The sequence below is a fragment of the Salvelinus sp. IW2-2015 genome, linkage group LG1 (genome assembly GCF_002910315.2).
Source record: "Salvelinus sp. IW2-2015 linkage group LG1, ASM291031v2, whole genome shotgun sequence".
In the NCBI taxonomy this organism is placed as follows: Eukaryota; Metazoa; Chordata; class Actinopteri; order Salmoniformes; family Salmonidae; genus Salvelinus; species Salvelinus sp. IW2-2015.
Genome location: NC_036838.1, coordinates 16,968,562 through 16,995,012, shown reverse-complemented (window position 1 = coordinate 16,995,012; position 26,451 = coordinate 16,968,562). Strand labels below are relative to the sequence as shown.

General features: G+C 42.7%; 2 protein-coding genes and 1 long non-coding RNA gene across 5 annotated transcripts in view; 1 reads left to right on the top strand and 2 right to left on the bottom strand.

The window, feature by feature from the left end:
• LOC111961812 (beta-1,3-galactosyl-O-glycosyl-glycoprotein beta-1,6-N-acetylglucosaminyltransferase 7-like) lies at positions 1–25,900 on the bottom strand. Of its 2 annotated transcripts, XM_070439578.1 has the most exons (5): positions 25,170–25,900; positions 22,764–23,794; positions 21,224–21,319; positions 978–1,049; positions 1–797 (listed from the first exon to the last, which is right to left on the bottom strand). In XM_070439578.1, the coding sequence occupies exons 2-5, from the start codon at positions 23,728–23,730 to the stop codon at positions 787–789; spliced, it is 1,146 nt and encodes a 381-aa protein (XP_070295679.1). In that variant the 5' UTR covers positions 23,731–23,794; positions 25,170–25,900; the 3' UTR covers positions 1–786. The 2 variants fall into 2 exon arrangements, with proteins under 2 accessions (XP_070295679.1, XP_023840132.1); XM_023984364.2 differs by lacking the exons at positions 1–797; positions 978–1,049 and adding an exon at positions 15,926–17,742 and having other exon boundaries at positions 25,170–25,896.
• On the bottom strand, positions 5,788–8,714 carry LOC111961836 (uncharacterized). Its single transcript, XR_002877044.2, has 3 exons — positions 8,650–8,714; positions 7,577–7,625; positions 5,788–7,408 (listed from the first exon to the last, which is right to left on the bottom strand). It is a non-coding gene; the product is annotated as an uncharacterized lncRNA (long non-coding RNA).
• Positions 8,747–26,451, top strand: part of rtf2 (replication termination factor 2) — a 35,790-nt gene continuing 18,085 nt past the window's right edge. For both annotated transcript variants that reach the window (XM_023984386.2, XM_023984376.2), the window contains exons 1-5: positions 8,747–8,911; positions 10,318–10,412; positions 10,705–10,798; positions 10,885–11,024; positions 13,041–13,119. In XM_023984386.2, coding sequence (XP_023840154.1) covers positions 8,843–8,911; positions 10,318–10,412; positions 10,705–10,798; positions 10,885–11,024; positions 13,041–13,119 — 477 coding nt within the window. In that variant the 5' untranslated portion in view covers positions 8,747–8,842. The remainder of the gene's footprint in view (positions 8,912–10,317; positions 10,413–10,704; positions 10,799–10,884; positions 11,025–13,040; positions 13,120–26,451) is intronic.

The following is a 26,451-nucleotide window of genomic DNA, read 5'->3' as shown; positions in this document are numbered from 1 at the left end:
GTCCCAGGACCAAGATTGGTAAACTCTGTTGAAGTGTATATTTGTAATACATACTGTACATGCAGACACTGCATCATTCAAAGACTGGAATTTGATACTCCTGGTATTGGATATGACTGAAAAATGAGCTCAAAGACATTCATACCTGAACTGCACCTTTATTTGCCAAGGTAGAGTACATAATCAGTGAATATATTACATGTACAGGCTACAATGTGGGGATCTCATGCATGGTAATAACTACATGTGTATATGACTTGAATCCTTGGCACACAGTTATATTTTATTCCACTCAATCCATAGGCTTCATTAATGTCATTCAGACTGTTTGAAGTTGATACAACTGGCYATGATAGCTGAGGTTCATAGCTAGGTTCTGAACTGATGTGTACACCAAACGTGTTATGGTCCATACACAGATCGGCGACATAGCTAGCTACACATCCATAGGCATACAGGTATTTTTATCCTCCACTGCGCACAATAAGCAATAAAATAGTTAGCAATCTACGTTACTTCATCTGCATTGCATGGCAAATATCATCAAGGCAAGCTTACAAAATTGTAAATTACATTCAATTTGTAGTAAATGGTTTTGCTCGCTAGATTCTTTACATCCACTGTTTCAAAGGGCGACAGCCTTGTTTGCTGGTTATTTTAGGAGTCCCTAAAACATTAAACAACCAGAATTACATTTTCATACTCATTTCATGTTGGGCCGACTTGGGCTCCCAGTCGAGAGTGAGGTGGCGATGATGGGACTGGGGGTTGGCATCCTCTCTCACATCAAAACATATCTGCAGACAAGAGACAGATGGTGTTTTATTCTAACACTSTCAGTCATCATAATCATCAGGAGTTGAAATGCAAAACTGACCTTGGATCATTAACTCTGGGACAACTACATCTATCTGTATTTCAATGTAAAGCATCTCTTTAATAATACTTCCTGTTGACCCAGCCAAGTCACCTCTCACCTCTGATCATTCTGTGCCCTCTATGTAGCCAGTTCAGATGCGGGAGGGGTTCACCGACACAGCTGATATAACCTAGAGGATTTAGGAAAAAGGGGAGAGGGATGAAGTGAAGGAGAGAGACTGTTATTGAGAAAATAAGGTAGACAGAAAATAAAGAGAGAGTCTTCAACAGGAATCTGTGTGTGTGGCCTCACCTGGCGTCCACACTAAGTGGCTGCAGAGTACTTTATATTGAAAAACATGCACAGACACACAAGGACAAACAATATGGCATAGTTATAGAAATAATTAAGTGTCTGGCTGGCCCTCTTGCCTATTCTTTGAAGGTGGAAGGAGCCACAGTTATTCACCTGAGCCTGCTTACTGCACAACACAATCAGATTGATACATGAGTGTGTAGGTGTGGGTTATAGGGTGTCTAATTGTAAAAATATTGTTCAATATGGGTGATTTAAAATAGCCTGTTTTGTTTTTGTACAGACATCACACCCTTACCTAAACAGCACCCTCACCTGAGAAGTAGAAATCAAAGGAAGGGAAACTGGGAATTGAATATCTGCAGTTGACAGCTAAGTAAATGGAAGAATACTCTTATTGCAAATTGGATGGCTCTTAAAATAGCCTTTGGTTGTGCATAGTACTGTATAGTCTATGGTGTTGCCAGGGAACAGCACCCTCTTCGAACAGTAGGAGATGAAGATCTCCCACACACGGATTGCCTCTCTTGCTGCGTTGTTGGACCCCATCTTTAAAACATCCTGCAGAGCAGCAGACTTCTCCTCTAGCACACGGTGGCGARCTGCAGATCCCCTCCTGGTCCTCGTGTCCATCCTCATGAAGTTATGCAGGACATAGGTAGCCTTCACACGCCTGAATTCCTCCAGGAGGCAGTCCCAGATGGCCCTGGTCACCCAACCTTGCATTGTCCTACACGGTAACTGTGTGTAATCGTTTTGAAAGAATCTCCAGTTACAAGGTATCTATAGGAATATGGAAGATAATGTCATTATTAGACTTTTACATCACCAGGTAGCATGTGACAATAACAGGATCATATCAAGGATAGCATCACAAATGAATACATAAGTACCACTTGAAGCTTGATGATGAGTTGATCATTTGAATCAGCTGTGCAGTGCTAAGGCAAAAACAAAATGTGCACCTCTTTGAGTCCCCAGGACCAGGACTGAGAACCACTGCTCTTAATTGGGACCTCTTCATCTGTAGACAGGATTTCAAAGCTCTCTTTATATGAGGACAGAAAACCTCACAAGAAAGAGACTTCATTACACTCAAATTACACTGCACTGAATATTATGTTACTATTATTGTAGTATYCTGAATAGACCAACATATCATTGGAGGACACAGGATGTAATCTTTACTTGTCCTTTATTAGGAACTGATTTACATCACTATCTATCATGGAGACCAATACTCAACTATCTCTATTGCTCACAGAACAGTTACCAATCTAGGACCAGTGATAGCGCCGCCTATTGGTTAGATGAGCCAGCATAATGTATCACTCTATAACACTCCTCCCCCCATAAATCTGAACTAACTCTTGGTTAGTTTAACATTTTCAGATTTAACACCTACTGTAGGAGTATTCCAACAACAATAATAGTTACCATTATCATTGTAACTGGTAAGTAATCTCTTCACTTAGCATCAATAACATAACCTTACAGTGTGTTTCTTATATCAACTGAACAACTGATTCAATGTTTGCATTGTCTTTTCACTTTTGTTTATTGGAAGCAAGGGTAGACTACCTTACTTCCTAAAGGAGATAAGGGCGCATTCTAGCCCATGAGAAACAAATATCTCCTTTACTTTCCTAACTCTTTGTGAGCGTCGCAATTCCCCTCTAGGTGAACCTTTGTTGGTTTCCTTAATAAGTGCATTGTCCGTTGGTGGCCGTGGAATACCTGTGTCCTGTGGTAACTCCTCGCCTGCTGGACTGAGCTCTGTTGCATGTCATTGGCTCTGCATAGTCCTGTTCCTGTCTGCTGTCCTCGTCTCTGTTGTCTGTCACTGGCTCTGCATAATCTGTTTCCTGTCTGCTGAACAGCTGATCAACATGCCTACGTACTCCTCTACCATCCATCACTAGCACAGTTTACGACACTTGTCATGTGATTTCTTGAACCAGGCCAGGTATCCATTTAGGTCCATACCCAAAGTTCTTGGTATACAGTACACAGAGTCTACACCTCAACTTCATCCCCATCATCATCTCAACCAGTGAACGTCCGGTGGTTGACTGTGGCGTGACACGATAGCTAAACAACRCTCTACTCAGTTTTGTCTCCAACGAGTCGCCTGCACTCTTTTTCATTAGCTCTTTGAACGTCTGAACAGCTCTCTCTGCCAAGCCATTCGGCGCAGGATGGTGTGGTGCCGAAGTGACGTGTGTGATTCCATTCTTTGTCATGAACTCTTTACTGTTCTCACACACAAATCACTGAGTTTTGTCTGAAACAATCATCTCTGGAATGCCATGAATACTGAAACTGTTCCTGAGGCACTCCACGGTAGCAGCAAATGTAGCTGAGCTCACTGGATATACATCCAGCCATTTTGAGTGAGCGTCTACAATCACCAAAAACATCTTCCCTATGAAAGGGCCTGCATAGTCTATGTGTAGCCTTCTCCAAGGCTTACTGGGCCACTCCCATGGATGGAGTGGTACGCTAGCAAGTGCTTTCCTTTGCTCTTGAGATGTGGTGCATGACTTTACCTTCCTTCAATGTCAGTCCATATTAAGCCACCACATGTAGCTCCTGGCCAAGCCTTTCATTCGGGTCATGCCGGGATGACTCTGATGTAGCTGCTCCATCATCGGTGTGTGTCCTCTCTCTGGAATGATGACACGGGCTCCCCACAGCACACAGCCGTCCTGGACACTGAGGTCGTGCTGTCTCTATTTGTATGGAGCAAACTCGGGTCCCACATTATGATCTGGCCACCTCCTCAGTGTGTACTCACGGACCCTCGACAGGACTGGATCTTTCGCTGTCCAGCTCTGTATTTGCTGGGAGGTCAACAGTAGGCTGTTCTCCTGGTCCAACATCCGCACTCGTTCCTCTGGAGGCGGACTGCTTGGACACTCTGGGAGAGGGAGGCGGCTGAGGGCAATCTGCATTACCATTGTCCTTGCCTGCTCTGGAAGTAGTAACGTTCTCATATGCTCGTAGTGTTACTGCCCATCTCATTACTCTAGGAGACGCCATCTGTGGCACTGCTTTTATTTCATTCAACAGACTGATAAGAGGCTTATAGTCTGTACAGATTTCAAACTTTCTCCCATATAGATACTTATGAAACTTCTGCACCCTGAATATGATAGCTAACCCCTCCTTATCAAGTTGTGAATAGTTCTTCTCTGCAGGTGAGACAGTGCATGATACAAACCCTATTGGCTTCTCCCCCCCATCTGGCATGCGATGAGACTCTACCGCCCCTACCCCGTAGGGCGAGGCATCACAGGAAAGTATCAGTTATTTTCCTTCATCATAATGCACTAACACTCTGCTCGACTGCAACAGTTCTTTTGACATTTTGAAGGCCTTTTGTTGTTCTGATCCCCAACACCATGGCTCGTCCTTCCTCAGCAGCTTGTGCATAGGAGCCAATAGTGTCAACAGATTCGGTAGGAAACTATTATAGTAGTTTAATAGGCCCAGATACGATTTCAGTTCTGTGACTGTGGTAGGCATTGGTGCATCCTGCACCGCCTTGACTTTCTCTGGCACTGGATGCCGTCCAGTAGCGTCCACCCTGTTTCCTAGGAATGTCACTTCCTTCTCCATGAAGCTGCACTTACTCCATTTCAAACGTAGCCCAGCCTCCTCCAGTCGCTGTAACACTCTGTCCAGTGTTCGGAGGTGGTCCTGATTATTTCTTCCTATCAGGAGAATATCATTGAGACACACTGCACACTGGGTAATCCCCTGTAGAATCTCCTCCGTAGTGCGCTGGAAGATAGCGGGACTGGAGCTGACGCCAAAAGGTAATCTGGCCTAGGTGAATAGTCCCTTGTGTGTATTCACTGTGACATATTTCTTTGAATCTTCATCTAGCACAATCTGCTGGTAAGCATGACTCATGTCTAGTTTGCTGAATTTTTCTCCTCCAGCTAAGGACATGAACATGTCCTCCATTTTAAGAATGGGGTATTATTCTATTGATGACAATCTGTTTACCGTTACTTTATAGTCACCACACAATCTCACTGTAYCGTCTGGTTTTAACACTGGGACTAACGGTGCTGCCCAGTCTGAGAACTTCACTGGTTCCATGATTTTGTTGTCCTGGCAATGATCTAACCCAGCCTCTTAGTTTTCATTGCAAACGGTTTTGTCCTTGGTTTGAAGAAACGAGGTGTGGCATCACTTGATTCATGTATCTTTGCTGTGAATCCTTTCAATGTACCCAACTCATCCTTGAACACTTCCTCATGTTTCTTTAACACTTCCTGTAGAGCATCTTTGCTGTCATGCATCTTGTTCATGATATGCCAGTCCACATCCAACATGGTGATCCACCCTCGCCCCAGCAGKTTTGGTCCTGACCCAGCTACAACTACAACTGGTAGCTCTTTGACTATTCCTTTGTATTCAACTTTCACATTAGCTGATTCTACAATGTCCACTTTCTGTCCTGTATATGTTTTCAGACTGATAAAACATGTACCTAGCTCTGAAACCTTTGCTTTCTTTCCTAGCCTAGCATACTCGAACTGTAACATTATTGTTACACTACAGCCAGTATCTATCTCATATTTCACTTCACAGCCATGTACAGTTAAATACTGTCTAAGCGGAGGTACCTTAGTAATGGTAGTGTCCATATTGTGAATAGTAAACACATCCTCATTCATCCTTTTTGAATGTCTCTCTTGAGTAGTTTAAGGAGCCTGCGTGCTCGTTTTGTCTGCGACTGTAATTCTGCAGGCCCTCTTATGTGCCCCATTTTACTACAGTTGTGACACTTTTCTCCTGTGAACCTGCACTCATTTGCTCAGTAGTTGCGTCCACCACATCTGTAGCAGTTTCCCTCCTGCTGCGTCTTCGCGCGCTCGTCCATTTTGCCTACCAAACAGCCTTTTGGTAGGCCGTCATTGTAAATAAGAATTTGTTCTTAACTGACTTGCCTAGTTAAATAAAGATAAAATAAAAATACAAACTTGCTATGCTGATTTCTTGATTCACAATCGAACGTGCTGCTATATGCTGCCAGCACGCCCACAAGCGAGTCACAATGGGCGGCCTAAGTGACATGCTTCTCACCTCTTTCCTTCCATTGAAAATGAATGGGAAGCGGTGTTTCACCATGCGGCACCGCGTGCTAGTGAACATGGGGCCAGAGAAAGTGAAATATTCCTCGATATTAAAAAGACACAAGCTGCAAGTAATAACAACGCAAGCTTGTCGAAACTCGCATTTTATGGCTTATAAATCTGTGGAACAAAGTTCTAACAGTGCTGAATAACAACTTACATTAACATACTCATAAAAACAATAGCTCTTTGCTGTATTGGTTTAGTCTCTCTAGTTATGGTTTTAAAAGTTTTGAAATCTCACATTATCAACTTGTGTGCATTCGAGGCTTCTTTTTTTACTGTCTATGCCGCGAGGAAACTGCAGACACGGTGATCTGAGCTATCTGATTGGCCAGCGGTAGACCTTTCGGTGCACTTGATTTGCTCTCTGGGCCTGCGGGGTAGACGAAGTTCTACCTGAAGTTCAGACATGAAATGGTTTAAATTGGAAACACTTTGCCTTCCCGGCCCTAGGGCTGCTGAATCAAGTACAGCTACCGTCAATGGCGTGAACCGAACAAAAAAATAGGAATGCAAGGCTTTATCGTTGGGTTTTTTACAGAAATGTTTGGCGATCGACTAGGAATGGATTGGAGATCGACCAGAAGATAGATAGGTTGGTGACCACTGGTCTACATGATGAGATTATTATGGATAAGAGTGAGAGTATTTGTATTTGTCAAACAGCATTCAATTGTCAATCATCATGTCACCAGAATAAGACACTCAATATTTTTTGGAAAGGAGCATCTAGCTCTTTCACCACCCTGTGAAGTTCATCATATTTTATTTAATCAATAGCCTAATAAACTGCATGCTTTCCCTAGTCGTAGTGGGAGGACCACCCACCATATCATTGCGTGACTTCGATATGATGGTTATTATATCAATATTTGCACATAAAGGCGGCGTCTTCACTCTTTTTAATAAAGTATGACTTGCTTAAAAACTGTGGATGGAAATGTGGTTAATGACTATGGATTTAAGGAGGGTGGTTCTGCTGTCTCCTTTTCCTGGAATGTGGCAGAATGTCACTGGTAACTGAGTGGGTGGCCAAGCACTGCTGTAAAGGCCATGCATCAGGTCATTGATGTTTCAGGAACTGTAAAGACAGAGATGAATCATGATTAACCCTTACCTAAGGTCTTCACTAAATAAGACTTAGCCTACCAAGTACATTGACTATGTTGCCCCTCAGCAATCTGAGAGAGAGCCTCTGTTTTGCTGTCTATTTAAATGTTTTAGTCAGCAGGCTATATAACTTCTGTACCCCTTCCCTTTGTTCCCTCCTCCAGCCTTCCATCCAAGCTATAAGATTCCTGAAAAAAATAAGCAAACGCGTTTGGTGTTTGTCAACAGGCATGTGGGAGACTCCCCAAACATATGGGAGAAGGTACTCTGGTCAGATGAGACTAAAATGTTGCTTTTTGGCCATCAAGGAAAATGCTATGTCTGGCGCAAACCCAACACCTCTCMTCACCCCGAGAACACCTGCATGGTGGTGGCAGCATCCTGCTGTGGGGATGTTTTTTATCGGCAGGGACTGGGAAACTGGTCAGAATTGAAGGAATGATGGATGGGGCTAAATATAGGGAAATTCTTGAGGGAAACCTGTTTCGGTCTTCAAGAGATTTGAGACTGGGACGGAGGTTCACCTTCCAGCAGGAYAATGACCCTAAGCATACTGCTAAAGCAACACTTGAGAGGTTTAAGGGGAAACATTTAAATGTCTTGGAATGACCTAGTCAAAGCCCAGACCTCAATCCAATTGAGAATCTGTGCTATGACTTAAAGCCACTGTATTTGGAAGGGTGTGAGAACCATGAGCCTCCTAGGTTTTGTATTTCTAGTCAATGTACCTAGAAGAGGACGGAAGCTAGCTGTCCTCCGGCTACACCATGGTGCTACCCTACAGAGTGCTGTTGAGGCTACTGTAGACCTTCTTTGCAAAATAGTGTGTTTTAATCAATTATTTGGTGACGTGATTATATTTAGTTCAGTTTTTTCAAAAAAGGATCACTTTTAAATGTTTGACTTTTTATTTTTGAAATTCACTGAGGATGGTCCTCCCCTTCCTCCTCTGAGGAGCCTTCACCAGTTTAAAGTCATGGTGATCAACTGCACTGGAAATCACAGAAAATAGGTGTGGCAGTTGCAGCAGTAGAAATAAATATTTGGGTGTGAGAGATTTTAGTGCAGAAGGTATACAGGAAGTTTTGAGAGATTGGGTTCCATCCTCCCATGCCGATGGCCTGGTGTTGGATCATTTAGGGCCAAAATAGTGGGATGGGGTGGTGGGTTTAGATGGTTGTGCAATGTAAAAAAAAAAAAAAAAAGATGTACCTTCCCATTTTCCTTGTGACCAAAGTGTGCAATTCGCACTCCGACCTGCGAAAGGCAGCAATATGCAACACAGCGTCTAGTCTGCCGGAAATACAAACGAAGAAGAATATATTACACGTTTGTTTACAACCAGCCTATTCGGTTTTTCTCCTTCAGACCAGTCCAAGAAATTACTTTTGTGCTATTTGTCAAAATGGGATGTGATGGTGGAACTATTCCTAAAAGGCATGAGTTGGTAAAAGGTCCAAAGAAAGTTGAGAAGGTATGTAGTGGTATAACGTTAACTAGCTTTAACCTAACGTAGCAGGCGTAAAATAAACGAGTTAGCCTGCACTTTAGCTAACCTTCTTTCAAACACGTCTTAATTTTTTTATTTGCTAACGGGTGTTTACATGTTTAGCTAACTAACTGGCTTCGCTAGCGACCGTTTTTTTTTTTTTTTTTTTAATCAGGGAAGATGTCCGCCCAAACTGAACTAATGTTAGATAAATGAAATGTATACATTTAGGTAACGTTAGCTTGTTAAAACGCCATGTTCACACTCATCTAACGTTAGTTCTAACTGCTTTTGCGCCTATTGACGATGGTATAGTCTGACCGAATATGTTTTGTAAGAAGACCGACGCTTGCTCTAAACGTGAACACACATCACTTGTGGTACGTTTTTGGAAACATAAGCAACGTAGCTACCTTTCATATCAGAGAAATAGTTTTCAAAAAAACTAAATGTTAAATTACCACACACCTTTTATATAGGGTTAGGGTTCCCACACGGCCATATTTCAGCGCTTTTTTACGCAACACACGGCGTGGACTAGCTAGCTGCCTGTGTTAATTAGCATCTTAAAAGCATGGGGAGGGGTGGATATAATTTGTTACGTTCCAACATGAATCTGTTCCAAAAACTTCGTAACTAACAAGGTTGCCAACAAACAACGCATACAAGTTGTATAGCGGCAGAATAAGATACCAGGTAGAGAGGGAGTGGGCAATTTTGTTGAGTTTCACTCACCACGTTTATTCCGAAAAATGTCTGTCCTCACTCTGGTTAGCCAATGGACAAACATTAAGAATAAGCTACGTGGTGAGTTGATGCCTGTTCGGCAGCTAGTCAGCTAGGTGAATTGATCATGCTACTTTGTATGCGTTGTTTGTTGGCTTCTTTGTTTACGACGTTTTTGGAACAGATTCCTGTTGGAACGTTCCACAAATTATACCTACCCATGGGGACCGGTTAATATATTTTTTKKTTTTWMMWTTKRRGSWWTTTTTTTYMRKYCCMMMAAAAATGCCAAAGCTCTCACCCTGTCAATCAGAAACGTATTATGGTGTATGCCTTCCTGTATGTCTTTGCTAGTGTGATGTGTGTTAGACACGTGATTTATGTTTCTAGAACCATAAACTGAACATGTAAGGTTCTTGGACTATAACAATAGATTCCTTTAGTCCATTATTGGGCTAGCTAACAAGGAGCTTTATGGCACAGGTGGTAGTTAACGTGGTAGTCAATCACAGAGCACAGGTGGTAGTCAATAACCGAGTTGCACCATGGCTGTTCCATCTCTATCACTATTCTTGCAAGCAAAGTATTTCAGATATAACCAAATGCAACCGAACAGTGCAGTGGGCAGGAGCTAAATTGAACGTGTAAATCTTTCTGCACTACAGGTTGACAAAAATGCAGAGCTTGCTGCCCGGTGGAAGTACTGTGCTCTCAGTACAGAGAAACTCCGGCGCCCTATTGTTGCTTGTGATCTGGGAAGGTGAGGACATTTTAAAATCAGTTTGTTGTTGTGAACTAGTCATATAGTATGMCACCATTTTGTATCTAGCAATCTACAATATTTAGTGTTGGCATTATCAGTCTCCTAGGTGTCCCTATTAGATAATTGGATATAATCTGCATTTTAATAATATGAAAATCAGGAAGTAAGTGCTGATTGGGTGCAGTTAAGAATTAAATGGAGCTGAATATTAGTAGCTTAGGTATAGGCTGTTTTTAGATACTTCTATCACACATGGATTTCATAATCAAAATGCTATTTTTGCTTACAGACTCTATAACAAAGATGCTGTGATTGAGTACCTTCTGGATAAATCTGCAGATAGACCCAACAGCGAGGTTGTATCACACCTTCGTGGCATTAAGGTATGGTAATTTTCCATGATTTCAGCTGAGGCCACATATCATTGCATTATCTAAAGTGAATCAAAGGTGTGTGTGTCATTCCACAGGATATAAAGGAGCTAAACCTGACTGACAACCCAGCCTGGGAGGGCGAGAGGAGGAACATCAAAGGGGACCGCTATGAGGACATGCACTGTGCCATGTTCATCTGTCCTGTGGTGGGCCTGGAGATGAATGGCAAACATAGGTACGGTGTGTGTGTGTGTTGCTATGGTGTGCACTAATGAATATGACTATATACAAGCATCTCGTCAATGTCTCGACATCTTATCAATGTCTTTCAATGACAAGCGTAGAGTGGGGCATTTTGACCCGGAAGTGTCATCTCACAATGTCTGCATTTTGCTGAGTTCTGGCACTGAATCATGTGCATTAACCTACAGCCTGAGTGCCAGCCTGTCTGTGCTATACTTTTTTAACTCCGTCACAAACCGATCTGGGACCAGGGTATGTGCAGTAGGCCTCAGTGCTAAACTATAGAGATGAGATTCTGAGTGATGATGTGAGCCACTACACTATTTGTGCATTGCCCCATTTTTTAAAATATTTTTATGTCCAATGCAGCCTTTTTTTCTTCAATGTATCTATTTAAATCATTTTTGGGCAATAATTTAAGAACCTTACTGTAATTGTTTTCAATTAAAATTGTCAAAAATAAACAAAAAGCTTCTTAGAAAATAGCAATTTCTCAAGCAATAATTTGACTAGGGCTGTCAGAGTGGTCTAGGAGGGGCGAAATGAAAACAAGTTCTTATTGGCAGAGAGGTTTGGAACTCTCTTATTGGTCTGTTAACTAGTTTCAAGTATTGTGCACAAGTACAGTGAAATGCATTTCTTGCAAGCTCTTTTCCAACAATGCAGTAATCAATATCCGTAATACTATAAAGTAAAGTAGAACAAAAACACGAATGAGTAAGTAAGCTATATACAGGGTCAGTGCCAATACCATATTTACAGAGTGCAGGGATACTGGAGTAGTAGGGGTAGTTACATTTTATGTCATGTAATGCATGTGGACACCTGCTTGTCGAACATTACATTTTTTAATCATGGGCATTAAAATGGAGTTAGTCCCGCCTTTGCTGCTATAACAGCCTCCACTCTTCTGAGAATTGCTGTGGGGACTTACTTTCATTCAGCCACAAGACCATTAGTGAGGTCAGACACTGATGTTGGGCGATTAGGCCTGGCTCGCAGTCGGCGTCCCAATTCATCCCAAAGGTGTTCGATGGGGTGGAGGTCAGGGCTCTGTGCAGGCCGGTCAAGTTTTTCCACACCAATCTTGAAAAAACATTTCTGTATGGACCTCTCTATGTGCCCAGGGACATTGTCATGTTGAAACAGGAAAAGGCCTCCCCCAAACTGTTGCCACAAAGTAGGAAGCACAGAATCGTTGAGAATGTCATTGTATGCTGAAGCGTTAAGATTTCCCTTCACTGGAACTAAGGGGCCTAACCCAAACCATGAAAAACAGCCCCAGACCATTATTCCTCTTCCACCAAACTTTACAGTTGGCACTATGCATTGGGGCAGGTAGCGTTCTCCTGGCATCCACCAAACCCAGATTAGTTGGTCGGACTGCCAGATGGTGAAGCGTGATTCATCACTCCAGAGAACGCATTTCCACCGCTGCAGAGTCCAATGGTGGCAAGCTTTACACCACTCTAGCCGAAGCTTGGCATTGCGCCTAGTGAGCTTAGGCTTCTACTGCCAATGTTTCTCTATGGAGATTGCATGGCTGTGTGCTCAGTTTTATACAGCTGTCAGCAACGGGTGTGGATGAAATGGCCAAATCCACTAATTTGAAGGGGTGGGGTTTTTCTGTCACCAGATCCCATTTGACTACAATATCACTATGGCTGCATTTACACAGGCAATTCTGATCTTTTTTTCACTAATTGGTCTTTTGACCAATCAGATCAGCTCTTTTGCCAAAAATTGGGCATAATATTAGAATTGGGCTGCCTGTGTTAACGCAGCCTATGAACCACAGTGGCAGCTTGGCTTGATAATGATCCCCTGTCCAATCCCAATTTGCTAAAATATCACCATTGCAAAATACAAAGGTTGTGATAAAAGAGGGTGGTAATTCCTATGGCAGGGTTTTTTTCATGTACTGATGGTAGCACTATATTTTCCCTTACAATAGACGTGTTGCATCACAACCTTAACCCTAAAACTTATGTCATCTTGTTTCTCTCAGGTTCTGTTTCCTGCAGACCTGTGGCTGTGTGTTTTCAGACCGGGCCCTGAAAGAAGTCAAGACTGAGATCTGCCACAAGGTAGGACACAAGGTAGAACAGTGCGTTCGGAAAGTATTCAGACTCTTTGACTTTTCCCACATTTTGTTACGTTACAGCCTTATTCTAAAATTGATTCAACAGTTTTTTCCCTTTATCAATTTACACCATAATGACAAAGCAAAACCAGGTTTTTAAATTTWAAAAAACTATCACATTTACATAAGTATTCAGACCCTTTACTCAGTACTTTGTTGAAGTACCTTTGCCAGCAATTACAGCCTCGTCTTCTTGGGTATGATGCTACAAGCTTGGCACACCTATATTTGGGGAGTTTCTCCCATTCTTCTTGGCAGATCCTCTCAAGCTCTGTCAGGTTTAATGGGGAGTGTCACTGCACAGTTATTTCCAGGTCTCTCCAGAGATGTTTGATCAGGTTCAAGTCTGGGCTCTGGCTGGGCCACTCAATGACATTGAGACTTGTCCCGAAGCCTCTCCTGTGTTGGCTGAGCACTCTGCAGCAGGTTTTCATCAAGGATCTCTCTGTACTTTGCTCCGTTCATCTTTCCCTCGATCATGACTAGTCTCCCAGCCCCTGCCTCTGAAGAACATTCCCACAGCATGATGCTGCCACCACCATGCTTCTCCGTAGGGATGATGCTAGGTTTCCTCCAGAAGTGACTCTTGGCATTCAGGCCAAAGAGTTCAATCTTGGTTTTGTCAGACCAGAGAATCTTGTTTCTCATGATCTGAGAGTCCTTTAGGTGCCTTTTGGCAAACTTCAAGCAGGTTGTCATGTGCCTTTTACTGAGGAGTGGCTTGCATCTGGCCACTTTATCATAAAGGCCTGATTAGTGGAGTGCTGCAGAGATGGTTGTCCTTCTGGAACGTTCCCAGTTCTTGGTCACCTCCTTGACCAAGGCCCTTCTCCCCCGATTGCTCAGTTTGGCCGGGCACTCTACAGACAATTCCTACGACCTATTGGGTTGGTTTTTGCTCTTGACATACACTGTCAACTGTGGGACCTTATATTGACAGGTGTGTTCCTTTTCCAAATCATGTCCAATCAATTGAATATCACAGGTGGACTCCAATCAARTTGTAGAAACATCTCAAGGATGATCAATGGAAACAGGAATCACCTGAGCTCAATTTCGAGTCTCATAGCAAAGGATCTGAATACTTTTGTAAATACGTTTTTTCTTATATATATTAGCAAAAATGTCTAGATTTTTTTTTTGCTTTGTCATTGTGGGGTATTGTGTGTAGATTGAGAGAAAAAATGTATTTAGTCCATTTTAGAATTAGGCTGTAATGTAACAAAAGGGGAAGAGGCCTGAATACTTTCCGAATGCACTGTAAAACATTCAYCACATCTATTCAACAAGCTGTGCTCTACATCTACATGGTTAACTCTTTTTGGTTGGTGCGTAAAACCAATAAGAGGGTAGGCTCTCACAAAGTAGATAGACTCCAATATCTTTTTTTCCCCCTACTAGCAGCAGGTGAAAAAGCTTTTTCACAGGTGTTTCAGTGTGTACTAAAATAAGATATTGGAATGTTCTGTATGCAAACCTACCCTCTTATTCAATCAGTTACTACACTGTCCACACATTTTTCTTTSTTACACAAAACCTGCTGTTATAGTCAGTCATCTGTATTTTGACAGTAGGGAGAGTTTTCAAATGGAGGGTGGTGCTGTTTGTGTCTTCTACTGTAGATTAATCAACCTTTAGGACGGCGTGTCCCTGCACAGTTGTCAGACAGGTACATAGAGGTGGTGCTAACTGTGAACCAGTTAGCTGTTTGTGCTCACATGTGAATGATTAACCCTCCGGTCTGCTGTTTTTGACATGTTTGGTTACTTTGAGTTCCTTGGAGTTGGCCACAGGTCCATTTCTGTTCTTATTGCATCAATGATTTGCCTTGATATGGAGATTCAAATTTCCTTGTTTTGAAATTACGAAACTATACAGTATGTGTGGTTTAGCAAAGGAAAGCAAATAAAATGTTGGAGCTACTGTATCTGTTTGCCATCTTGCACATAGAAAAGTACCATGGTGCCCCATTCACCATGCCTGCCGCACTGTGTTCTCACATTTGTATTGATTACATGCTCTATTTAAGGTAAGAATGTGATAGGTAAAGTAGGACACACAATACACAGGAAATCCTATTGAGAAACAGCAGATCGCCTCCGATAAATCGATGTGCTGTAACTTTATGACAGTAAAAGCTCTCCTCGGTGTCATGGAAACCAGATAACCCCCCCAGCCCTGTGCCTGTCGTTATTCCCAATTCCATCAGCCAGCTGACCGGAACCTGAGCCAGGCTAAATGAGGAAGCTGCCAGATGATTGGAAACCATGTGGTGCTGTGGTAGTTGCAAAAACCTGACCCTAGGCCACACATTGACTAGGGTCTGATTTCAATGATGGACTCTTTTATTTTTGTGGGGCAGAGAGGAGCTACATCACTGCCTCTGATCTCCATCTTGCTAGCTACTATTTTGTATTTTATTCGAGCGGATAAAGTAGTGACGTAGGCAGTGGTGTAGTTCCTCTATGCCAAAAGAGTCMATTTATTGAAACCAGACCCTAGTCACTGTTGGCTAACGTAGAGTTTTCAGGACTACTGTGGAATCGGGAGAGCGAGCAGCACAGCAGGTCACCTTTCCGACTCCATCAGAGCGTGAGAGCAGCATTGTTGTGGTTGTCCACTTGTGGGAATTTTCCTTGCTAACTCTCAAAGGGGAACAGATCAAAGTGCCTTGTCCATTTGCACTGCATGTGATTGTGCAATTTGTATCAACAACCCTTTTGCAAAGATCAAGCTAAGTTAAGACCAAGTGAATTTATAACAAATGTTTAATATATTCAAAGCATTTGGGAATTTCAGTGAATAGCTAAACTTCCTTTACAGTGAACAAACAACAAATATGTTTTGGGAAAAATGTGCATGCTGTACGATTTCCACTTTCAAGCCCTTAATGTTACATTTTTTGAAGTCAATTGAAATATGGTTTGATGTCAAAGTGGCAGTTGAACACCTTAACTGCCTGCCCTAATTCACATTTATTGGACCCTGTTCTCTTAAATTGACAACATACACAATGTAACAATATTTAATGTCAGTGCAAATGTTTAGGCCTATTTGCCCTATTATACGGTTGTACTTTGCCAGTACTAAGCTCAGAGGGTATCGTTTAGCAGTAGTTGAAATTATCAAAGAACAGTGGGACATTTTATGTAACTTTAAATAATGAGTAACCTATTTTTGTATTATTTGCAAAACAAATAGGAAACAATGTTAACTGGTCAAGATTAGCACACGCAACATTTTTACCTTTTAACAATCACACCTTTTTACTGCTTTTTATTAAGCTTTACGTATCAGCCTCAAGGCCTTCGTCAGAGCTTTTGTCAGTGTTTTTAATTTTCACCCTCTTCGAATGGGATTGGAGTATAAGGGAAAACAAGCATATGTTACCAAATATAACAATTTGTATTTCATAAGTATTCTAATTAAGTGTGTACATAATATATTAAACAAGACTGTGAAACCACAATGAGGACATTGACCCGTCAAGCAAGTTTTCATAAATCATTGGGTACAGTACAAGAAAAACGTCAGTTATCTGAAGTTACCTTAAAATGTTCACATTTACAACATAACAATCACAGACAAACATATGTAAAGCTGTCATAAAATGAGTGCTACTTTATTTGCAATAGGCAATCGCACAGTATTAATAGTTTACTTTTAAATGGATTATTCTTAACATGTAATTGAGTGTAAAAATAATTTGAAATGGCAATATTCAAGTTACCACACATCTAAGCAGCCATGTCCAGAGAGCTGTGTGTTGCTCTCCCTTGTAAAGGTTTGCCGAATTCCTTAGGTACAGTGGCCAGTTGTTACAACACATCTAAGCAACAATGTCTACAGAGCTGTCTGTTTCTGCCTGTAAAGGTTGACAAATGTCTTTGGTACAGTGGCCTATGCGGTTCTGTTGTCAAAGTGCACCACAGGTCAGTAAAGGTCCTTGTTTGACGTGGGGGGAGACTTGTGAATTCCTTAGTGATTATGGTTGCGTCATCCTCTCAGCCACTGTGCCTCTTAATGATACACAGAGCCTAAATTTACCACAAAGCATTTCAGGACAACTGAGATATGTCAATAACAAGTCTTCCCTGCTCACCTCGCAAACAGTTTCCTACGAATGGAGAAGAATGTTAGATAATTGTCATTTAGCTTTTGATTGCGTGTCCATGCAGTGACTTTCTTGAGATTTGAACTAAACGCACCAACAGAAATGCATCAAGGCACTTGCAGCACACTTTAGTACAGCCCTCTGAAGTGATACAATAACCAACAAGTATTGGAGAACTACATCCATTTTGGTCAGGAAGAACCTCACAGCCTCGTCAAAGTCCTACCGTGGCATTGAAAAGAGAGGTGGCATTGCCTTGCGTGGCAAGTTGCCACCATGACTGGATGGGAACCATGGCTTGCTGCAGGACCTTGTCTCTGTGCCACTGCTCCAGGCAGTCCAAAGCTTCTGGGAAGGCCTTGCTCTCGAACTTGTTGGCAAACATGCTGTTTCTGTCGATGATCCACTGCAAATCCTCCAGACCATAGATGCAGATGTCCCTAACATAGCGGCCTGCGGAAAGACGTGCAGCAGAAGGGACATAAAAATGAGATTCAGCTCAGTATCAAATTCTATCAACTGCTGTTGCTCAAACGATGGCGCCGGAGGGGATGGCTGCCGTTTTACGGGCTCCTAACCAATTGCGCAATTAAATTTTTTCCGCATTGTAACTTTTTTGGTACATAATGTATCTGCTACCGTCTCTTATGACTGAAAAGAGATTCTGGATATCAGAACAGTGATTACTCATCCCGAACTGGACAAATACTTTTTTTCTGGAATCCGTCTGACGCAAAGGATTTGCTGCTGCTCCCGGACCAGGTCCAAATCACCGTCATTCGCATGAAGAGGAGATGGAGATACATAGGCCGCAGATCCGGGTGCCTTGTGAGAATTAGTCAGCGACTGGGTAACCCGCCTCAACCATTTGTCCTATTGGCCAACGTGCAGTCACTGGGAATAAACTGGATGAGCTCCATTTGAGACTATCGTACTAAAGGGACATTAAACTGTAATATATTGTTTCACCGAGTCGTGGCTGAACGACAACATGGATAATATACAGTTGGCTGGGTTTTCCGTGCATCGACAAGACAAAACAGCTACCTCCGGTAAGATGAGTGGTGGTCTGTTTATTTGTCAATAACAGCTGGTGCGACATTTTTTGTATTAAGGAAGTCTCAAGGTTTTGCTCGCCTGAGGTAGAGTACCTCATGATAAGCTGTAGACCACACCAACTACAGCGAGACCAATTCAAGACCAAGACCGGAGAAAATCGAGTCAAGACCGTGACCGGGAGGGGGACAAGGTCTGAGACTGAATCAAAACCGAGGACAGAACAATGTGAGTCCAATTCAAGACCATGATTGTAATTTTGTCAAATCACCACCATAATAAGAGTTCAAAATGTCCAGTATTTCTGTGTTCATATTTCAGAACAACATATGGATTCTTTAGACATTCAGAATAGTGAAAAAATGCACGCTGAGGGAAAATAGAGCCACTCTACAAATTATTACTAATCCGAACACAGTGGGGAACAATTGGCCTTTACACCTTCAGAGAAGGGCTAAGGATTTATAAAATAATTATTATAATTATATTTTCAACTATGTTCTGATTTTAATCTCTTCTGTTTTTGTTGGAAAGGGTTAACACTGAAAATAAAAAAATATCCAACCAGGATTTTTCTTTGCTGGTCTCTGGGGAGATAAATCTAAGTAAGTCAGCCATTGGCTAGGCCAGCAGAAGCTAGATAAAGGCATTTGCCATTCAACTGTATAAGGGTAACATTTGAGTGGAATCGACCAATAACATTTTGACTTAATGGGTGGGACCATTTTTACAAAAACGTATGGAAACTTCTGCCTTCTCGAAGGCCAACAGGTCAGTGCACAATAGCAAGCAGTAGTTTCCCCACTGTCTAGCTAGCTTTTGTTGTCGGCTAGTTTGCAGTGGCTGCAGCAGGTCTTATCAAAGAGGATGTTGTTGCTAATTTGTTAGCGTCTCCCTTTTCATGAATAACTTTCAACAAGAAGTTACGTTTCAAATGATCATCTGGTGAGTGGAACTGTTTTTATTTTTTGCAGAGCGCTTGCTTTTGTTAGCCATCTCTTGGAAAATAACTTATGAACAGTACCAGTCAACAGTTTGAACACCAACTAATTCCAGGGTTTTTCTTTATTTTTACTGTTTTCTACATTGTTGAATAATAGTGAAGACATCAACTATGRAATAACACACTTGGAATCATGTAGTAACCAAAGAAGTGTTAATCAAATCAAAATATATTTGAGGTTCTTCAAAGTAGCCACCCTTTGCCTTGATGACAGCTTCGCACACTCTTGGCATTCTCTCAACCAGCTTCATGAGGTAGTCACCTGGAATGCATTTCAATTAACCGGTGTGCCTTGTTAATTTGTGGAATTTCTTTCCTTCTTAATGCATTTGAGCCAATCAGTTAGGTTGGGACAAGGTAGGGGTGGTATACAGAAGATCGGCCTATTTGGTAAAAGACCAAGTCCATATTATGGCAAGAACAGCTCAAATAAGCAAAGAGAAACCACAGTCCGTCATGACTTTAAGTCATGAAGGTCAAGCAATCCGGAAAATGAAGAACTATGAAAGTTTCTTCAGGTTCAGTTGCAAAACCCATCAAGCGCTTTGATGAAACTGGCTCTCATGAGGACTACCACAGGAAAGGAAGTCCCAGAGTTACCTCTACTGCAGAGGATAAGTTCATTAGAGTTACCAGCCTCAAATCTGCAATTAACTGCACCTCAGATTGCAGCCCAAATAAATGCTTCACAGAGTTCAAGTAACAGACACATCTGAACATCAACCGTTCAGAGAGGACTGCGTGAATCAGGCCTTTATGGTTGAATTCCTGCAAAGAAACCACTACTAAAGGACACCAAGAAGAAGTGACTTGCTTGAGCCAACAAACATGAGCAATGGACATTAAACAGGTGGAAATCTGTCTTTTGGTTCCAACCGCCATATCATATCTTTGAGACGCAGAGTAGGTGAACGGGTGACTTTTTTTGATTTTCCCATGATGTCAAGCAAAGAGGCACTGAGTTTGAAGGTAGGCCTTGAAATACATCTACAGGTACACCTCCATTTGACTCAAATGATGTCAATTAGCCTAATTCTTTAGACTAGTTGAGTATCTGGAGCATCAGCATTTGTGGGTTCGATTACAGGCTCAAAATGGCCAGAAACAAAGACCTTTCTTCTGAAACTCGTCAGTCTATTCTTGTTCTGAGAAATGAAGGCTATTCCATGCGAGAAATTGCCAAGAAACTGAAGATCTCGTACAAAGCGGTGTACTACTCCCTTCACAGAACAGCGCAGACTGGCTATAACCAGAATTGAAAGAGTGGGATGCCCTGGTGCACAACTGAGCAAGAGGACAAGTACATTAGAGTGTTAGAGTTCCTCTGTCCAGTGTCTGTTCTTTTGCCCATCTTTTCTTTTTATTGGATAGTCTGAGATATGGCTTTTTCTTTGCAACTCTGCCTAGAAGGCCAGCATCGCGGAGTCGACTCTTCACTGTTGACGTTGAGACTGGTGTTTTGCGGGTACTTTTTAATGAAGCTGCCAGTTGAGGACTTGAAGTTTCTGTTTCTCAAACTAAACACTCTAATGTACTTGTCTTCTAGTGTACATATTACCTCAGTTACCTCGACTAACCTGTACCCCTGCACCTTGACTCGGTACCGGTACCCCCTGTATATAGCCTCTGTTATTTTTTGTTGTTGCTTTTTTTAAACTTTTGTTTATTTGGTTAATATTTTCTTAACCATTGTTGGTTAAGGGCTTTTCAGTAAGTACCTGTTGTATTCGGCGCATGTGACATACAATTTTGATTTGTGTAAACAGTTTGCTTCCTAATCAGAAGACTAATCTGGAATCAAGGCGCAAAACTTGCCCTAGACAAGTGAGATCGAGAGTAGAAACTGACTTTGACTGGGAAAGGGAGTTGTTGTACCTTTGCATCCATTGTGTACAGTCCCCTCTTGGTCCCTCCATTTGATTGTCCGGATCTCGCCACCCCAGCCGCCTCCTACATGACTCCCTGGCGCTTCTAGGAGCAGATAATCGATCCAAAACAGATAATCTCATTCTCACGTTCCATTATAGCCTCTCACGTGTCACTTGCAGAGCCTTCAAAATAGTCATATCCCTTGACTTATTCCACATTCCGTTGTTACACCCTGAATTCAAAATAGATTACATTTTTTTCCTCTCACCCATCTTCACACAATCTACACTACACACAATATCATCTATATCCCAGAATGACACACTACACACAATATCCCAGAATGACAAAGTGAAAACATGTATTTTGAATTTTTTTGAAATACAGAAATATCTCATTTACGTAAGTCAATACTTTGTAGAAGCACCTTTGGCAGCGTTTACAGCTGTAAGTCTCTAAGAGCTTTCCACACCTGGACTACAACTGGACTGCCCATTTATTATTTTCAAAATTCAAGCTTATCAAATTGGTTGTTGATCATTGCGAAGCCATTTTCAGGTCTAGACATAGATTCTCAAGTGGGTTTAAGTCAAAAAATGTTACTCGGCCACTCTGGTAAGAACACTCTGGTARGCAACGCCAGTGTAGATTTGGCCTTGTGTGTTAGGTTCTTGTCCTGATGAAAGGTGAATTCATCTCCTAGTGTCTGGTGGAATGCAGACTGAACCAGGTTTTCCTGTAGGATTTTGCCTGTACTTAGCTCCATTCTTGTTTTTTTTTATCATGAAAACCAATAATCCTTAACGATTACAAGCGGAGGGTTGTTGAATCTGTGTTTTGAAATGAATTGCTCGACTGTGGGACCTTACAGATAATTGTATGTGTGGGGTACAGAGACGAGGTAGTCATTCAAAAGTCCTATTATATACTATTATTGCAAACAGAGTAAGTCCATGCAATGTATTGTGTTGATAAGCAAACTTGTACTCCTGAATGTATTTAGGCTTGCCATAACAAAGGGGTGGAATATTTATTGACTTATTTTTCCTAGCCACTGTGCTTCTGCATTTCTTTCTCTTTTGGGGTTTTAGGCTGGTTATCTGTGAAGCACTTTGACAACTGCTGATGTAAAAAGGGTTTCATAAAATACATGTCATTGAGCTACGCTGGTTTACTTTACTTCAAACCGAGTGGGCATGTTGAACCCATTCCTTTTAAGTTTCAAGGCTAGAAGTAATCTTTGAACACCCCAAATAAATGTACTGTAAGTCAGCCTTTCATAAACTCAGTTCCTAGGCCACCAGGATTTATCGACTAAGCATAGCTATTTCGTCTCCTAGGTTTTTGCTTTTGGATACATTTCAAATTGGAAAGGTTGTGCGTGGCATAGCTATGCACTCATGGAAAGATTGTAGATGTCTTATCTGTTTTCCTCATGGATTTAACAGTTAGAAATGTCCCTATGCATTGATATAAGCTCAGAACCAATTGTGTTACAGAGATTACAAGTTGCTTTTTATGTGCTGTTTGTAAACTTGTACTTTACCTTTAATGTGATTGAGCGTCACCCAGTAGTGCTCATCTGGGCTGAATGCGTCTTTGGACCACTCTAGCAGGTCTCTGGACACGTGACTCCTCAGTACAAACTCCACAAAGGTCCTGGTTAGTGCGTAGTAGGCTGTACCAAAGTAAATCTGAAGCCTGTGGGGCGGAGCACCTTTCTTTGGGCCTCCGCGCTTGGGGGCCACGTGGGAGCCCCTGACCTCCCTGTACTGCAGCTGAGTCCGGTGCCTCATAGCCGCAGGCTGCTTGATGCCCGGGGTCATGTTCCTGTCCCTCCACTCCTTGCTCTGCATGTAGCGCACCAGCTCCAGGTTGCTCTTTACGGGGAAGTCCTGGCCGCACAGGTTGAGCACCTTCCTCCAGGGCACAGGTGATGCCGCCAGGTCCCTCATGCAGTTGATGTCGGCCTGCAGCCGTGAGAAGCCGGCGTAGGTCACCATCTCGCTGTGGCTGGCCAGGAACACATTGGGGAAGCAGCCCACAAGGCTTTCCACGGCTTCCCTGTACTCCCGCGGAGCCTTGGCATCCACGTGGACACAGTAGACATTCTGCGGCGTGTAGATGGCCCGCAGCAGGCGCACCAACAGCTCCAGCTCCTTGTGGACAGTGAGGATGAAGGCCAGAGGGTAGTCTTCCTCCTCCCGGCTCAGCGGGCGGGTGATGAAGTGAAGCTCCCTCACCAGGCGGGAGCAGTCCTGGTCCCCACCCCGACTTCCCATACCCAGAAGATAGCTCTCCACCTGGCAGTCACGGCGTTGCCATGCTGGTGAGCCCTTGGTGCTGGGGATGAAAGCTTGGCAGTACTTAGAGAATGGCCTGCAGCCCTGGGGCCCACTCTGACCCTGGGGATCTGTGCCAGCCATGACCCTTAGGTAGATGACCGAGCAGATGAGCATGCATATTCCCAGGCAGAACAGGAAACTGCACTTTGCGCCTTCCAGCTGGAGCATAATAGTCCAGCACTGGACGGACACCACGCAACCACCGGCAGCAAAGGACCAGGGTTAGGCTGTACTGTAAAATGACAAAGCCAGACTTGAGACATTTAAAAGTATTTTAAAGACTCATACCCTTCCATACTTTTTATGGAAGATTATTGAAAAATAACCACAATTATTTGCAATGTTTTACAGTCAAAGACGAATCTGTTTCMTCATTGCAATTCATACAGGGATTCTTTCTAGAGGTGTTTAACGACCCAGCACACAGCAAAGATGAGTAGCCTTTTATGGAGTGCTTATTAATCCGATCACAACAGATGACACATGATACAAGTGAGTAGAGAGGAAATGCATAGATAATGCTGCTAGATGGACTGAGGAAGCTGGCTCAGGAAGTTTAAGAAGTGAATCATTAAGCAATGCAAGAGACAGACTCATAGACATCAGAATAGATATGCACATTTGAATGTTGAACCTAGCCATGCAAACAAGGTTTGTATTTTTGCAGTATACAGGTTTCGAAATATGGAAATGCTCTAGCTCCTAGATACACAATACCCTGGATCTAAATAGGATCACATAGCCATAATTACCGTCATACATTTTCTTAATCACTTGTAAATCGAAGTAGGTCTACCTGTTGTTCCTGCTAACCGATTGATTATATTTTGTAAGAAGTGAGCTACACTGCTTCGCTCATTCACTGCACTACCACTGGTGGAGAATCAATAAGAATTCAGTAGAAACGGGATAACTTTTGCTCTTATAACACCCTCTGCAGTTGCCTGATAGCACACTAGAGAGACGTATTCACCAGAGACTTGCTAGAACCCGATAATCAGTGGCAGCCCGTTGAAGAGATTTGGACATTGGGCTTGTTATGCAAATATGTAATGAAATCCCAAGGGTCTCTCACATCAACTTCACAGGCCATTGTGACATCAAGGAAAAAACAAACAAGATTGGTCTCTGCAGTAATTATGTCAACAGACAGATAAATCCCTGGGGGTTCTATTCAACTTTATCTCATTCTTGGCTTACTGATTCTGAGTGAGCTGTCTTGTTTGCTTATGACAAACTGCCTTTGATTTATTGTTAATGGGAGACTTTTTCACAAGAAATGAAACCGTCAACTGGCGTTGTTTATTTAGAAACTAAGCAAACTACGTGTGCATAGCAGTGTATCATCCAGTGTGCAAGATTTTAAAAATTAAATGTGAACCACCTGTTGCCATTATTAGTTGGATTAAACACTGCTAGTTCTCATGGAGCCATGCTTTTATTTTATCACCTGTTAATGGATTGAGTAATTAACCAGATATTCCATCACTCTTAGGCATTTGTAATTGAAAGCTCATTGTGGGAATGTTTAATACCACACGCATCATAGCATACTACCCTCAGCAACATTTTGATTCAGAGCAAAGAGGATAAGGCTATCCAGTTACCTTAATTGCAGTTGAGCCCGGGGTCCTTTCGCTGAAGAATAGGTTAAATATTAAGCGCCTGGCCAAAAAATGGCGAGCCGGAACCAACAGGGAGTCAAGCCTGGCGCACGCAGGGAGCTGGAGCCATGGGTTGTCAAGGGATGGGCTGGTGGAGCTGTTGCTGCTGCAGTTTGCTGTGCGTTGCTTTTGTTGTGGTTGTCTCAGGTCGGTGGGTGGCTCGCAAGTCATTGTACTCCGCATCCGTCTCTGTTTTGAGCGTGTGTGTGTGCCTGCATGTGTGTCATTTCTTACCCTCACGTCTGTGGCTGAGGCGCTCCCACTGCATCCCACCTGAGATGAGGGCCGGCCCTGCCTGGTAACGGGCGGATTCTCTCTCATTTGGCGCACACACACACCCATATAGAAGCACTGGCAACCTTTCCCGACAGTCTCCTACCACCTTTAAAATGATCTTCAACTACCTCGCTTAATTTCTTTTCTTTTCTTCTTTTCTCTCTTCATCTCTCACACCATATCGCTATTGCTCTCTCTCTCTTCTTTCCCAATTTTAGATTTAACACAAAAAAAGCTAAGCAACCCCAATCTTCCTTCCAATGTCAGATTTGCAGCAGTCGCAGCATGGATTATGGATCTTATCCTCGACTCATCTCTCTCTGCCTCTCTTGCTCCCTCTCTCCTGGGAGAGTTCTCAGATGGTTCTGCTGCTGTGGCTGGTTTAGTGCTGTGCAGAGTAGAGTGCCGCCAGAGGCTGCGACAGCCTCAGCCAGTGTTTTGTTTGCTGCCTGGTCAGCGACTGAGATTAGTTATTGTTGGCCACATGGCCAGAGGTCACATTGAGCTGACACCAGAACACAATAGGTCCCCCCTGCTGGTGGGCTTTTGTCTTTGTGTGGCCGAGTGTGATGTTATCAGTGTGTACATGAGTGTGCACGTGAGCATTTGTCACTCATTAATGAAAATAAACATTCAGTAGTAATGCACAGGTCTCTTTTTTTGTTTTTATGAAAGAGGGAAAGAACACAACAGAAGCTGTTGATTTGAGTAGAATAGTAATTTTTTCTTCCATTATTCCACAATTTAATGGCCTCCCCACTTCGGTTGAATGCGTAATGAGGAAGAGCTCGGTTTTTGTTTGGAAAGTTTGTAGCAGTTGGCATCAGTTTCTGGGACTGCTTATCTCTTCCCAGTGATCCTGCTGACCAAGGATGGGTCTGAGGAGCTATTTGGCGTTGCAGCTAGCCTAGCTGCTAGCTAGCTGCATATCAAGCTAGCGAGGTTTTCT